The sequence below is a fragment of the Streptopelia decaocto genome (genome assembly GCF_964273445.1).
Source record: "Streptopelia decaocto genome assembly, chromosome: 5".
Classification (NCBI taxonomy): domain Eukaryota; kingdom Metazoa; phylum Chordata; class Aves; order Columbiformes; family Columbidae; genus Streptopelia; species Streptopelia decaocto.
The window spans coordinates 64,350,373-64,367,212 of NC_138659.1; the positions used below are offsets into that span (position 1 = coordinate 64,350,373).

General features: G+C 36.4%; 1 protein-coding gene across 3 annotated transcripts in view; it reads left to right on the forward strand.

Moving 5' to 3' along the window:
* ATRNL1 (attractin like 1) overlaps positions 1-16,840 on the forward strand; it is a 488,525-nt gene that overhangs the window by 111,888 nt on the left and 359,797 nt on the right. For all 3 annotated transcript variants that reach the window (XM_082052467.1, XM_082052468.1, XM_082052469.1), the window contains 4 exons: positions 3,946-4,159; positions 6,225-6,413; positions 8,900-9,118; positions 11,576-11,713. In XM_082052467.1, coding sequence (XP_081908593.1) covers positions 3,946-4,159; positions 6,225-6,413; positions 8,900-9,118; positions 11,576-11,713 — 760 coding nt within the window. The remainder of the gene's footprint in view (positions 1-3,945; positions 4,160-6,224; positions 6,414-8,899; positions 9,119-11,575; positions 11,714-16,840) is intronic.

Genomic DNA, 16,840 nt, shown 5'->3' on the forward strand with positions numbered 1-16,840 from the left:
TGCATAATTAAGAAACAGAGGAGGATTTTGAACCTCGGTAGTAACTGGCTGTTCAGTAAAGGTTGACTTGCTCACTTCACTCATCTGCAAATTATTCATCCTTCATTAAATAGATGCTGAGGCAGCAGTATTGCCTCAAAAATGTGTCATGACTATAAATGATCACATTCACTGTAGATCTCAAAGCAACTTAGTCCAACTTTAATTTTCTGAGTAAACAGTGGATTTAGCATGAAGTATCAGGTCTCTAGTTAAGGTTACACGTTTTTATTTTTTAACATAGTTCCATAATTTCTGCTTAAAAGAAAATTAAATATGAGTGGTTTAGAATAAGAGCACATTTCTTCATGGATGGATTCTGATTCAGTTGCAGGTTCCTCTTCAACTCTGAATCTGAACAACTTAGTCCCAAATGCAGTGAGGACAGGATGGGTTTTTGGTTGTGTTTTTTTGGACATCTTGAAAATATGCATTCATCAAAGCCTTGAGGAATAAAGAACAAACCTTCTCTGAGGAGTAACTTTCTTCCCACTTATGTGTTGAACAAAGATAATTTGACCTTCCAATAAAGAAGCTGGTATTCTTGAGAAGAAAAATTTAGACATATTCGGGGCTGATTTCATGTCAGCAAGTATTTTTCTGAAGTGAAGAGTTGATTTGTACTGTGTTTTTCACCCACCTGGGTGAAAAATATTTTTCAAGATGCCCAGAAACTAGAATCTTACATCAGTGGGTTCTGGGTATAGAGAACAGGCCATCTGGTTTCCTTCCTGCCTGTCCTCTTTAGAAGCACCTCTGGCAAAATATTTGAAGAAAAGGAATCCGTTTCCTACATTCATTTTGCATTAAACAAAACAACCGTAAAGTTCAAGTGAAGGGTGTTAACTCTCATTATTTCTTAAGCTGGAGGAAGAAACTGGATTGACATTCTCATTCAGATCTTTGAAATCCCTGCATTGCTTCAAGTACTTTGAGACTCTTAGCTGTAATGACTGAATCTTGGAGTTTAGGAGATAAGGACTAGATTTACGCTTTTTTTTGGTGAAGAAATTGGTTTGATAAGCACAGCATACTGGTAGCTGCAGGTGTCAAAAGTGGAACTCCCTGAATTCTTTATTCACTCTTTGTTTATTCCTGTTGGCTTTTGTGCAATGCAGCAGAAGTCATTTTTAGTGATAAGCCTTAGTGATATCAACACACAATCTCTGCTGTCACCAGCATTCTTCAGCTGTAGTCCACCACATCGTGGATTTAACGCCACATAATTAAACATTTGCTTTAAGCGTATCCGTGGAGCATTTTGGTGACCTAGTTCTCAGCTATTTACCATATTTTAATCGGATGTTAAAAACATGTTTAGGATGCCGAAAACAGATTATCCAAACAACATGCCCAGAGAAGCATAAGATCCTGCAAGGCAGTAGCTTCGATGGTGTGTATTCGATAGCATGCTAATCCATGTGCAGGTCTGTATTTTGCTGTGTTACACTAGCAAAGAGCCAAAGATGGTTCATATGGAATTTGAGATACCTCACATGATGACTATAAGTTGTCCAGATATTACAGCTATTAAGAACGATTATGACTATGATATGTGTTGCTTTTGCTTGAAGTCTTTTATTTCAGGTGTGCTGCTTTTATTTCCTAAGGCTGCTCTGACTTTCCTGGTCCTCCCGGGGACTTTGTCAGCATTAAAGGGGTCCTGAGACACTCTGCTTAAGTAGAAGAATTTCTCTCCAAGTGTTACTGCTGCACTGTCAGTTTTCATTATTTGCCTGACATGCTTTTCACCATAGCTGGAAGAGGATCTCAGTGTTCTGTATACTGCTGCTGATGCCAAATTATTTGGCAGTGCAATTGAAACAGTCTGTAGTATATTGAAGGTTCTCTTAACTAGAATTCCTCAGGCTGAAAGTAGGCATTTTTTGGCTTATTTTAGGTCTGCGTTTGTAAGCAATTTATCCACCTAAGCCTAAGCCCCTGACATTTTTTGTACGTGCCTGGCTTGCTTGCTTAGCATTTTACAGACACATGTCTAAAGACACGCATATATATCTAAGGTTTTCTGATGCATGTGGACCACATACATATACAGCAATCTAGGCAACTAAATAACAAATAAGACAACAGAGGTATTATCTACCTCTTTCCAGATGTTCAATCTCCACTTGTACTACTTACATCATGTACTTTCTAGTATGCAGAATGTGGGAGGGACCTCTCACAGACACCTGGAAAGTTGGTCACCTGAGGTAGCAAATGAAGTTATGAAGTAAATACAGAAGTAAGAAGCAAGAATGGGGGTTGCCTTTTTGCTGGATGTTCTCATTGCTGTTAGAGTCTCCTAGAGTGCATCACTGCTTATGGGGTGATTTCTTAGTCATTTTCTGGTTTACTAAAGTCTGTTCTTGCACCTGTAATTCTGTTAGTTGCTGTAGCAATTTTTGTTTGATCATGCTCTCAACAACTGATAGGACAGACAAAGAAGAGAGCATAGGGAATACATTTTAGAAAGGTCAGGAATACTGATTATCTACCTACTGTGTATTAATTTTTTTAAAGTAATTACCACTAGTATTTCTAAAGCAAAATTAATAATCCTTATTTCAGTTTGGTTTAATGAGGCAGGGGAAAAAGAGGAATGCTCTGATCAGGTATAGATTTAAGAGCTCAAAGATTTTTCAGCCATGGATTAAACTTGATTGGCCAAAGAAAGATGTGAGATCAAAGATGAAAGATGTATCTGAGAGATGATGGCAGTGACTCTTGGTTCACTTGTGCAATAGCACGTAGATCTTGAACCACAATAGGTTCCCTTGTGGTATTTTATAATGTTTTACTTACCTTGCCCTGTAAATTACATCAGTTGAGAACCTAATTCACAATCAGATCATCTCAGCTTTGGAGCTGACAACATGTGTCCTTTGCCTGGTGCAGACAGCTGTGGTGGTTGGTGCTCTGGTAGTCCCTGCCACCACGTACCTGTCACAGCCATCGTCTCTATGTATCTCTGTTCTGTGTATTTAAACTGGGGTTAGTGAAAACTGACTGCACAGAGATTACATGAGGGAATGTTTAGTTTTGGTATCTTGAGATTTTTACAGTGATGGGAGTAAGAAATGTATGTAGATTTATCCTGGAACAGGCAAAGGGCTTTTTTCCTCAAAATCTGCTTTGTCTCTTGGTAATCACATAAAGACAAAATTATAAAAATAAGTAGAATTTCTGTGATGTGATTTTAGGGATACATCCTAAATATCTTTTGAGAATGCTTTTTATGTTTTTTAGTCTAGTTTCTTTTATAGCTTATAAGTCAATAATAAAGAGTATATTCAATGGTTTTTTTAATGGCATTAGAGTTGTGGTTGTGCCACTTTCATGTCTGTCTCTGAATTGCCTAAAGATGTTGATCAGTATCAATAGTCCAGATTTTAAAGAATGGAATATTTATCCTACTTTTTTCCTGAACTTTGATTTCTGTGGCTTGCTGTTAACTTATGTGTATTTTATTACCCACATTGACCTCACATTGATCTAGCAATTAATAATCAGTATAGCAGCCACTGGAAAAAAACCCCACAATTTTGATATGACCATTTGGCCTGGTTTATGAATGCATCAAGTAATAGTAATCAGAATTGACTTTGAACAGAACAAACAAAGATTTATATATTTTTTTAGTAGAACAGAATCAGATGGTGGTGGTTTGTGTGTCTGAGTTGTGTTTTTTCTTTTGGTTTGTTTTTTTGGGAGTGGTTAGAATTCAACAAGGTAGAACAATTAAGAGAAAAATGGTATGGACAACAACCAAGATGATAATGTGAGAAACGGACATGGTGAATTCTCTCAAAATTTGAAGTGGTTGCTGCTGAGCTGTTGTTTGAAATTTCAACCAAAAAAAAGGCATTTTAACTAATCTCACATTTCTTTCATTCTGATTCACAGAAAATTTCACCTTGGGTAGGTTTACGCAAGATCAACATCTCCTACTGGGGATGGGATGACATGTCTCCTTTTACAAACACAACTCTGCAGTGGCTTCCTGGCGAGCCCAATGACTCTGGCTTCTGCGCGTATCTAGAGAGAGCCGAGGTGGCGGGTCTGAAAGCGAATCCATGCACTGCAATGGCAGATGGTCTCGTGTGTGAAAAACCTGTCGGTAAGCAGCCTCTTACCCTGAGTTACTGTCACTGTCATGATTAGCAAGCTGTTTGGGTTTTTGTTTGGCTAAGAGGGATTTTTGGACAATTTGGATTAAATAATTACCAAAAAAAGTTACTTTCAAAATTTTTTGCAATATAGGGACGTTTAATCTATAAAACAAAGACTATTTCTAAAGCAGTGTGTGTCTATTAGAGAATTAGTTTCCATGGCTTAGTTTGCTTTACACCAGAAATACTTTAAGTTGCTTCTTATTAGTAGTAGCCAGTGACAACAGTGATTGTAGCGTGACAGTGTCTGTGAAGGTGTTCAACAAGGCTGATGTTTTCTTTCTGAATATTGCTAGACATCAATGAATATTTGAATGGTCTAGAAGACTGAAAAAGCCAAAATTCTTGTTTCCATCTTTTAGGTTTGTTTACATGTAGAGATTACTGTGGCAAACAGTCACGTGACAGTTCAAATTGACATTTTTGTGCTCCGATTGTCCTGTGTTTTTCTTCATAACTCTGAGGTGGAGCATATTAAGTTCTTCAAATTTGTCCTTCATGTTTATTTTGTGCATTTGCTGTGCAAAACTGGAAAACAGCTGCGTTGTTGGTGTGTTGGGATCACTGCCAGTCAATCTGATGGTCTTGTTGTGAAATTGTCAGAGTTGTTAACTTGCATAACCAAGGTGTGATTTTACCAATCCTTTATTTTCTTATAAGCAATTCCAAATAGTAATGTATTCACAAAGTAAGTATTGTACACTTGTTGATACTGACATCAATGTTTCCTAAAAATGTCATCTTTCACCATGTTCTTAATTTTGAGTTAGTAGTTCATTATTTACCAGATGTTTCTCAGAATAGTAAAATATATAGTCAGAATGGGAGAGACATCTCAATGTAAAGGATATACTAGGTGGAACACAAATGACATTATTAAGATGAATTATTTTACAATTAGATCAACATTATATGCATCTGTTACTAGTGTCTTGTTTTAGGGCTTTTTTGATCTTGAGGTGCTTCAGTGACTATAGAAGTTGACGTACTTCAGCCTTATGAGAATACATTTATAGTTCAGCTGATTTTTGTTAGTTTTTTCTTTGTATTTTTATTAATTGCAAACTGCAGATTGGATACATACATACTAGGTCAAATCTAGGAACAGCGTGATTTGGCCGTACTGTATTAGCAGGTGAAGAATGGTTTGAGAACTTGGCTTGTATTGAATATGAATCATTATTATACAAAACCAAGGCAATACACAGGAGGACTTAATCCTGATGTTGCACAAGGTACTTCTGTATGGAAAATATAGTGCTGTCTATGCTTTTGTGTTCCTACCTAAGAGTTACTCTACTCTTGTTCTTGTACACTTCATATTTTTATTTGAAGTCAAAGCAAGGGTGAGGAGTTAGGATATGAAGTTGTTTTTGTGTGTTATAACTCTTTGAGATGACATAAACCGTTAACCTAGTAAAAAATGCAGTCACTAGTAGAGGAAAAACAAAACCCCCAAACCAACCAACCACCAACAAAAAAGCCCTAAAGCAGCTTTGCATTGAAAAATATGTGTTACTTTCCCTTTGGATTCTAGTTACTTTCATATGTTCACTATAAGGAAACATTTTAGGGAATAAGTTTTAAGTAGAATATTTGTCACTTATACACTGTTAAACTGATGAGAACAATAGACCCAGAACTCCACTGTACTTGCTATAGAAGAATGTGACTTATTTTATGTCATATATGTGCAAGTAAAAATAACTTAATTGACATTACCAGGTAATTAATGTTACATTTACTATTTCAGTATATAGCTAAAATTGCTGCAAAATTTTTAAATGGATTATTTAGAACTATAGAATGACTCATGCTGAATATTGCTTAATAATTTTTATAAAATATTACTGTATTTATACACTGCACCATAACTTTGGACAAATTATTTATAGCTAATTAAGGAAGCAACCACTTTTGCTTCAACACAATTTTTCTAATGGAAAATATAATTAAAGAAAAAGAAGGTGGAACTTGTGTTCAAAATTATAAATGTTTGTGGTTCCTTTCCAGTTAGTCCCAACCAGAATGCCAGACCCTGCAAAAAGCCGTGCTCCCTGCGAACAACGTGTTCTAACTGCACGAGTAATGGTATGGAATGTATGTGGTGCAGCAGTACCAAACGATGTGTTGACTCAAACGCCTATATAATCTCCTTCCCATACGGACAGTGTCTAGAATGGCAAACTGCCACATGCTCCCGTGAGTATCTTAGTGAACATCCATCCTATTAAATATACTGTTATGTTTGTTTTTTCCACTTGTAAGATCATCTAGCTACTAATGTGAGCAGTCAGTACTGTCTATGTTATTTTCTAGATACAGATAAAATATTAGTAATTCTTTCACGATGAAACATTCTGTTAAAACAGATAGTAAAAAACATTTATTATTTTCAGATAAAGGAAAAATACCATGGTTATTTGTGTAACCAGCGTTAGTGTATCAAACAATGACCATGAGTTAGAATAAAATACTGTTAAAATTCAGGAAATAATACAAATACCTTAGACTTCTATCACATCTAGTTGTTAAAAAAAGGAGATGAGTTGGATTCAGAGTTTTTTAGATTCTGGTTTATTTTGTCACTAGAATCAAAGAAGTCCGTTTTTCTGCATGCAGAGTTAAACAAGGCAGGAGAGTTCTTGCCAGGCAACGAAGGTGCTGCCCAGGTGTCCCCTCTGGGAGCACATTTCATGAGAAGTTGATACAATGCCTCTCTAGGAGAGCAGGAAACCTACTTAATGAACAGTAAACCGTTTAGCTGAAGCTGCTTCTTTCCAAGTGTCTAGTGACTGCACCTTAAGATCAGCACCATGCACTTCCAATGTAAATTGGTGCCATAATTCGTATAGATGCTGGAGCAAGCTGCCTGGTGCCTTAGATTCTTGTCTCAGTCATGGTTTGTTTAGAAAAATTCCCCAGTTGCCGTCCTATAGATGACTGGTTCTTAGTGTTTTTACTGTCCTTCAAGATTTGCTTAATGAGGTCTGGTTTAAAACTGATTTTGTGTCACATGGTTTGCGTTGATTTCCAAGAACATATAAGCACTTTTTCTTTCCCCCCCCTCTCTTTTTCCGTATTTGGGAAACTTGAGACACTACCTCCTATTTGGATTTTTCCAGGTCTAATGATAAGAGAGTTCATACTCCAGCTTTCTGCCCTGTTAAAGTTGTTTTGAGATCTCATTCAGATTCTAAACTGTCTGTTTTCTTGATAACTCCGTGTATCCTCAGACTAGTGGCAGGTTTTTTCTCTGACAACTTTCATTACTTTTAAGTGATACTAATGGTTGCTGAGGTCAGAGCAGCTAGACTTATTCTGCTGTCAGTTTATTTAACTAGAAATGAAATTGCTCTGCTTAGACATAACCTCTATAGCATAGATTCAGGTATTACCCTTATTGAGTAATGTGGTCCAGGTAGCTGTGAACACAAGTATTAGTTGGATATAGTGTCCTCACTGCAGCTGAACCAGTTGAGAGGTTACTCTCATTTAGAAGCCATTTGAGTGCCCTCCAGAAAAAAACCCCACAAACCTTTAAAATACTTTTTAAAAAGAAGCAGAGACTATTTCTGGCTTCCTAGTAGGATCTTTCTTGAAGTTCATGTATGGTTTTGAAATTTATTTTAGGTGTCTACAAAGATAATATGAGAAGAGACAGGGACCCATAGTGATCAATATTCAAATGATTCTGATGTTAATTTGATTCAGTGTTACAGAATTAATTTTAAAAATTTAAGGTGTCGCGGAAAAAGCTCATACTCGTGAACTCTAATGGTGTTCCTCAAGATATTAAATTACTGATTTGTTGTCAATAAGAAATGGCAGTAGCTTCAGAATATGAATTTTATTTGGTTCTAAACAGATTTCTTAAAATATGAGGAAGACCATTTCTATGAGAAATTAAAATTAAATAAAACTAGTAGAGTGTAAAAAAACTAGGAAATTTGGTTGTTAGTACGCAAATTAAAAAATGAAACCTGATTTGCTCTAACAGATAAGACTCTTAAGATACAGTTCAATTAAATGGGATTGAATTATGAAGTTTTGTTTAAGATTTTTTTTGAAAGATGTATAATATGCTAGTTTGTTTTAAAAGTTCTATATAAGAAGACTGAGTCATGTTTGTAGATGAATACTCAGGTGTGATCCTGTGATACTTTGTACCCAAGTACATTTTTTGTTTGAATTTGAATTATCATGATTTTTGGATTATAATTATCACTCTTATTTAGATTATTGGCTTCGTCCTGAATTCTAGAGTTTTCCTGTTGGAAGGGCTGCTTATATGAATAAAACTAGTAATATATGCATCCCATAATACATATTAATAATAAGCACTGAATATATATTTTATAATGGGATTTAATTATGATGTGTAATCTTATTGTTTTGCTTCATTATCTTTGTTTATTTGAAATCTTTATTGCTGCATTGTGGTGTAACAAACACCTGCTGTGTATTTTGTGATCTTTGAAGTACAACTTTTAAAGAAAACAAAGATATTATTCCTAATGTTACTGAATTTTTTCGATTTGCATGAGGAAACAGAAATGCAAGATTATTTCTTCATCAACTGTTGTAAAGTCCTAGCATCTTATTTAATGAAACAAACAAACGTGAACCAGAATGCAGACCAAACAAATAAAAGCCCTTGCATTAATATTTTGTTCCATAAAATGAAGCTCAAAACTGCTCAGGACTGAGGACCTGTGGACAGTGTTTGGAACAGCCAGGGTGTGGATGGTGCAACGATCCCACTAACACTGGAAAAGGACAATGTTTGGAAGGATCATCAAGAGGCCCGATGAAGCCCATTGGCATGAACTCTAATGAAATGGTGCTCGATACCAGCCTTTGTCCAAAAGAGAAAAACTATGAGTGGTCTTTCATCCAGTGTCCAGGTAAGATCTCTTTCCATTCATTCTTATCTATGATATAAGAGATGTTTCTCTGTTTAAGCACACCAAATTAACATAATTATTTTGAGTAATACAAATAATGTTTGCATGATGTCTGTTTTTCCAAAGTGTTTCCTAAATATATAGTTTGGTAGTCTCTGTCTACTGAAGACAAATGTGCTCGCTGTCATGCAGGGTAACGTATGAAATTTAATGCAAATAGTTTAACCAAAGTTGTCATTTTTTTGTAAGTAAGTTTTCACCTATCCTATCCTCCTACTTTTTCAAATCCAACTATATGAATTTGCTTCAGGTTTTCATAGAATCATTTCAGTTGCAAGAGACCCTCAGGATCGCAGAGTCCAACCATAACCTAATCTAACTCTAGCACTAAACCATGTCCCTAAGAACCTCGTCTAAACGCCTTTTAAACACATCCAGGGATGGTGACTCCACCACTGCCCTGGGCAGCCTGTTTCAGTACCTGACAACTCTTTCTGTGAAGATTTTTTTCCTAATATCCAATCTGAACCTCCCCTGGCACAACTTGAGGCCATTTCCTCTTGTCCTAACGCTTGCTACTTGGGAGAAGAGACCAACCCCCTCCATGCTCCAGCCTCCTTCAGGCAGTTGCAGACAGTGATAAGGTCTCCCCTCAGCCTCCTTTTCTCCAGGCTGAGCAGCTCCAGTTCCCTCAACTGCTCCTCATCAGACTTGTGCTCCAGGTCCCACACCAGCTTTCTTCTGCCTTCTGTTTCCATTAAAGAAGAGCACAGTTGAGAAATGAGGCAGCTCTGGCTGGCCAGCTGCAGGCAGGTCCTGTGGCTCACCTGCTCATGCAAATCCAGCTGACTGAGAATGGGGGCTGCTAAACCTCTGAGCTGTGCCTCCCCTCTACCTTTTAGACGTTTTGAGTAAATAGAATGTATGCTTTTGTAATCATAGAGAAACTTTGAAGTCTAAATTTAAATCCTTCCCATATGATTATAGTATTTTATTATAATTTTCATTGGAAAAGTAAGGAGGGCATCAGGTGCTTTAAGGCAGCGGAAGCTGAGCTGGTACGGCCTCCTGTGTGGAAATACTCAAATCCTGAAAGCCGCCTCGTTGCAGCCCTGTAGTAGTGCAGGCAAATGAAAAGCACACTGGGGCGTTTGACAGACCTTCACTGGTAATTTGCAATAAATAATACACTTTACAAGACAGCTTTGAAACTTTTTTTTTAAGAATAAATGGTGTAATTGTGCTAAAGTTATTTTTCCAGCAAGTGTTCCTGTTGCTCGTAAGTTTGGAAGCTGGCACTTCTCTAGGATCAAACTTCTATTGATATGTGCAGCTATGTTTGCTTGGTCTCCTGGTTACTTTTTTCAGCAGCACATTCTTTGTGTATATGCATATATGTGTGTGTATGTATATACTTAAATATGTGTGTATTGCTATGTTATTTAAAAAGTGGGATCTCTGAAGAAAGTTTTTTCATTTTTAAAAAAGTACATAGGTAAAGAGTAGATTTAAAAAGAAAAATTAGAATAGATAAGTGAAACTTTAAATCAGCTTTAAACACTATCACTTTAACTATCACTTTAAACACTATCAAATGGTCTAAATTAAAAACAACCCCCCCACAATATTCTAATAAAAATGAGCCTCTAGTGAATTTACCTCCTAGTTCTCATTTAAATGATTATTACAGCATCTCATTATTTTAATTATTTAAAAAATTATTTAATAATGATATGTCCAGTTTGATTGGACTCATCCATATCATGGAAAGTTGTTGAATTGTGCAGTTCTGGAGTTTCTCTTTTCTCAGTGAGATATGTATGTTTAGGAAAATCAGCAATAGTTTCATTTTTACATGGTGTGCCATGTCAATTGAAGATTGTATTGGTCCTCTTTTCTTGCCTCCTCTTTCTTGCCCAGCCAAGATGCCAGTCACTGTGACATTTAGATCCAAAATCCAAATGCTAAATGCAAGGATCAGAACTATTAAAAATAAGACTTTTTAAGTTCTCTCTCCCCAGTAGATAGAAGTTTGAGTGTGAGCTATTCTCCATCACAGCTGCTTTTCAGATGTGTTATAACGAATTGCTTGTAGGTGTGGGGGTTTAATTTGCTCTCGGTTGGTGACTTACAGCCACTTAACAGGTTTCCTAAGTAACTGGGCAGCATTTTAAATCTATGAGGACCAGATTCAGTCACTCACAATGGCAAAAAATACTTTCTCACATAACTTAAACCCACACGTCACACAGTCAACTTCTGTGGTCTTGTGTGAATTCAAGTTGTGTCAAAATGCTGTTTTAAAGAGGTTCTGTGTCAAAGTACAAATATATATGTGGGTCATTAGTCAGGATTAAACTCCTCAGAATTACATTCTACTGCAATTTTTTAATCGCAAAAGAATTATTTTATTCTTAGGAGCAATTCATTAATAGGTTTTTAAATGTTATATTCTAGCTTGCCAGTGTAATGGCCACAGCACCTGCATCAACAGTAATGTCTGTGATCAGTGTAAAAACTTAACAACAGGAAAGCAGTGTGAAACGTGCATGCCAGGATATTATGGGGATCCCACAAATGGAGGACAGTGTACAGGTAAGTCGTTCTGGTGGGAGGAAAAAAAAGATTGAAATGGCATTTTATGTAATGTGAATCGAACTTTTTTATTGTAACATGAAATTAACTCTTCTTTAAAGGTTAAATGTTTATTCAGTAATACAGATGTGTTGATCAGCTAAATTAATGATTCAAAATAAATTTAATATTTTTAAGAGAAACTGTGCATCCAGAATAATAATTTTGTGGTTGTTTTTTGATCTGGATGCTCTAAGAACAAGATGGTAATTTAAAGATGCTCTCTTGGGGCAAGGAGGAGGAAGAAACTCTTGTGGGACACACACGTAAAATCCTGGTGTTTCAGAGAGGCATCACTTCAGTCTGTGTAAACAATCCTCTTTAAAGCGGTGAGAAGGTACTTCTGAGTGAAGTTCAGTATCTACCATAATGACTCATAGCACTGATTTATATAAATGTGTGATGCTAGTGGAAAATTATGCATTTAACAGTCCAACAAGTCTTAATAACGCATAATTTAACCAGAAAAGCCTGATACACTGCGGATTGGAATGTACCTTCACCTATTCAATCTGTTTAGGTTTGTAATTGCTACACTGGAGGATTCTCCTTGAAGTGAAAGAGAGAATGAAATCCAATACTCCAGATGGTTTTTGTATATTGCCGTAGGGCTGCTTTTTTACTTGCACGGGTGATTTTAAAGTTGACAGTAAGTTCTTCCCTTATAACCAAATGGGGGCAGGGGGTTGTATTCATTATGAAAAGTCGAGATTGAATCTAGGAGGGTGCTAGAAAGTTTTGTCCCATAAATTTTTCTTGCCTATTATTGATGTTTCTTTAACTGGACCTTTTCTTCTCAAGGAATATTTATTTGTTTAAAGGGTTCACTTGTTCCTCAGCACTTTAACATGCAGTAGTCAATGCATAAAGCTGCACATCTGGTAAACTCAAGCACAATATGTAGAAAATGTGTTCAAGGGGATGGAAAGATTAATGTCTACCCCTATTGACAATTGCACATTTTACTGGTGCTTTATGATGCTTTAAATAATTCTTAATAGTTCTCTTATTTCCTGAAGTTGACAAAATGTTCTTTTGCTGTCTATATCACCTTTATGGCAAAATGATATATTAATACAGCATTTGCTCTTCAGGGATACATTAGCTTTCAACCAAATAAGCATTCCATCACCTTTAGTGAATTATGTGTAGTGCAATAATGGCTAAAATCAATTTATAAGACTAGTAAAATTATGCATTTTACTACTTGTTTTTTCAATCCAAGTCTGTAACAGTACATATTTTTTATTGGTAGACATGATTTTAACAGGAGCTATTTAGACTAAAGAATGCTTTGAAAAATGAAGATGGTAATTATTTTGAATTCTTTATCTGCGTTAGTTTATTATATTTTGTAGCATAGAGCTCATAAATCTGTTAAAGTCTTTAAGACATTTTGATGAATGTGGTAATTATGATCGGTTAGATTTTCTTCAGTATCATGATTTTTGTTCCTGTCATAGAGGTGCCCAAATTGTAGCCAGGGATTCCTGCAGGAAAAAATACCGGTGATCCATAGATCAGTTGAATTAATTTTACTTGGATTTAAGAGGATTTTGGAACCATAGTTATGATCAGGCAGTGCACAAATATGAAGAAAGAGAGAGTTCTGGTTTTTATTATGGTCTTGTGTGTTGATGTTTTCCTTCATTCTGGTAACGCTTTTGGTAACACAGAAAAATTAGAAAATAGCTGAAAATGAAGACCATAATTAAAGTAAAAGCATAGGGAAAAATCTTAAGCAGAAGAAAGGACAACCTGCTGAGAAGCTGAACTTGAGTGTGACTGAAATAATTAGAAGATGAGACATGGAAATGTTGTGGAATACCCAATTGGAGAAAAGAAAACATAGCAAATTGAGAAAAGAGCCATCATCCTCCTGGTCCTGTCTTGTGTCTACTTTGCTGCTGCTGCTGGATGAGTTTCTGGCTGGACACAACCAAAATTTCTTTTCTACTCAGACTTATCCATCTGTATGAGGGTTGAGATTGCCAGAGCACGTACTGCGTTTTTTAGCATTATTTTCAAACTTACTAATCATCTGCTTAGGTGTCAATGTTAAAAAAAAAAGAAGAAAAGTTACTCCACCTGCTTATCATCTTGTCATTTTCTTTATGGGTGGTATTTTAAAAAATTATTCTCAAAATGTATGAGATGCCAGGAGAGAATTCTTTACGGTAACTTAAGACACACTGTGAGTGTATAATACATTTAATAATACGGTAATGTAAGCACTTTGCTGGATTGTCACTTTTTAATGAAGTGATAACATCCCAAACAGCATTCAGTTTTCCCATAAATGTAGTACCATTGCTGTTGCTTTGCAGTAGGAATAGGAGTCTGAGTACCAGCACAGCTGAACATTTTGTTTTAGCTTACACTGCTTGCTCTTTAAGCAGCCTCAAAGGCCATGGTGTTTGGGACACTGGTGACCATTCTGTAAAAGCCTCCTACCACACAGGCTGTATGCATCAAGTTTTTAGAGCAATTCTGTGTTGTGTCTATTGCCTTTATAGAACTATCACCTTCCCTGCTTTCACACAATTGGACGTTTTCAGTGCTAAAGGTGACAGCTTCCCACCACTTTTGATTTGTAATAATTCTGTTTGAAAGTGTGAAGTTAATTGTTTACTGGAAACGTGTACTTTTTACCCAATCTTCAACCTATTAGCAAAAGTGAACGTATTTCTGAGTGTACACCATGTGTGCATCAAATCAGCAGCGTCCTCTGCAGCCAGGTGAGAGCTCTGGCTGGCTCTTTTGTTATTCCAGTACATAGAGTGTGAAGGACAGAGTAAATCTGAGCTTTTCTGCTGTTCTTTCAGAGCATCTGTCTCAGTAAGAACATACCTGTTGCAGTGTCTGCTTTTTCCATTTTGTGTACCTTGGTACTTTTCGCCTATGTTTATATACATATGGGTACATCTACACGTACTACTCTCTGAATTAGTTCCACATGAACTTGACATCTATGTGTTAGCCATCCAACTTACCTATGTCTACAATAACTGCCTCAGGAGATTAAAGAACCAACCAACCAACCAAAACCACAAAAAAAACCCCAATAAAAGTGCTGTCTTTACAGCACCTTGACTTAAGTGAAATTGACCTCAGTAATAAAATAGCTACCTAGGTATATTTGTGATGATTTCTGTTGATGAAAAGAAGAAATAATAATACTTACTGGTGACTTGTTGATACCTAAGATATATCTTCAGTAACAGAGGGAAAATCCATGCTGTACAAATTATGCTGCTCAAAGGATGTGATTATTCTGCTGAGTAACTGACATCTGAGATGTGGAGGTTTTGAGACAAGAGGCTGAGGATAGCAAAAGTCATTTCTTCTTGTGTCTGTGAAAGAGAGACATGACAAAGATGTTAAGCTCCTTGTGGCAGCTAATTGAAAATGGTCGCCTTGGTTTTTAGGTTCTGTCTAACTTTGAAAGATGTCTACTGTGTAGAGTTACAGATTGTTTGTCTCTGGCACCGTTTCTAACATGTTTACCTATTCAGCAGCAGCAGCCTTCGTAGCAGGTGTTTGTGATGCCAGTTCATGGAGGAGCTGACACCAATTTCCTTCCTTCCATGTCTCTCCCAAAGAAATATTGTTGAAAGCTACCATGGGCACCATCAAGAACAGAGCCCTGTTCCTACAGAGCACAGAGGGCAATCAGTGTGCTAGGTATTTGAAAGCAAAATTCAGTTTCGTTTGAAAGGAGCACATGTGCACAGCACATCTTATTACAGTCACTTTGAAGTAAACTGTAGTCTGATTTATTAGAACACAAATGTCAATTTGAACAGGATTATCTATGGAAAACTAGGGGAGATGTACTAAAGAAAACCAATTGTAAACAGCTCTGCCTTTTGCTACCAAATAATTTCAAGGTGGATGTCTTTTATTCCAAATTTTCTTTCCAATCCAACAACTTCTTGCTGTGTCCAAGCTGAATCAGACTCCATACAGTCCACATTAGATCTTAGGAAGGTCTCTTTTTTCCCCCTCTCCTCCAGTTTCTTTGCATTCTGCTCTTTGATATAGAGAGGCCTCTTCTTTTCTGAAACAACTCCTAGTTTCTACTCCTGCTTGAGGTTTTCTGCTTCTTGTCATCTTTTCTCTCAACCCTGCCTGCTGTTCCCCATAATTTTTGCCAAGTTGGAAATTTTCATTTGTATCCAAGGAAGAAGCAGTTTCCTCTCCCATCCAGAGAGTACAAAGGAACCCTTGGTGCCTAGGGCAGTGTAATCAGGCAGTCTTTGTGCTTGTTCCCCAGCCATATTCTTAGAATATATGTATTAACACATGCACATATATATGTGTGTATGCATACACTGTGCACAGATTTGTATATTAAATTGTAATACAGTGGATTACAGAATTTCACATATTACGGAAAGTAACCTGTCTTTCATAAAGGAAAAAGTTCATAGGAAACAAGTCAATGTTCTTTTTCTTTTTTTGGACTAAAATATGCTCTTGTCTTAGTTGATAGAAAGATACCTGGTAATTTCCCTCTAGGCTTATTTTCCAAGGTTTATACAAGCGATGAGGGAACAGAAAACAGCAGTCTTAATTTTTCACTTCAACACTATCACTACGTAGCTTTTAAATTACCTGTAGTTTGGGATTGTATAGGGCAGGTGTAGCGAAGCATCAAACTAAATATTCTGAATATAAATATTTTATGACTGTATTTATGGCAGTAAGCTTAAAAGTGGAAAAAATTATTCCCGAAGAATCATTTTATTTAGTAAATATCATAGCACAATGACATTATATTGGAATTTTAGTCTCACAACACCCAGACACTAATATAACATAGTATTAGGATCTGTATGATGCTGCTTTAAACAGGCAAAACTAGGCAGATGCTGTTGGGCTGAGAAATACTTTTGAAAGGAGAAATAAAATTTTACATTTAAAACTTCATCAAGGGATTTTTTTTCAGTAACCTCAAGTAATTTTGTTCTATTGTGTTTCAGAACTTTGCTGTCTACAGCAAAGTCCCAGCCTTAGTAAATTTTTCAGCTAAAATGGGAATTGAAGATGGTGTCTGTCAGGGAAGTCTCACCAGCGACTGGTGTC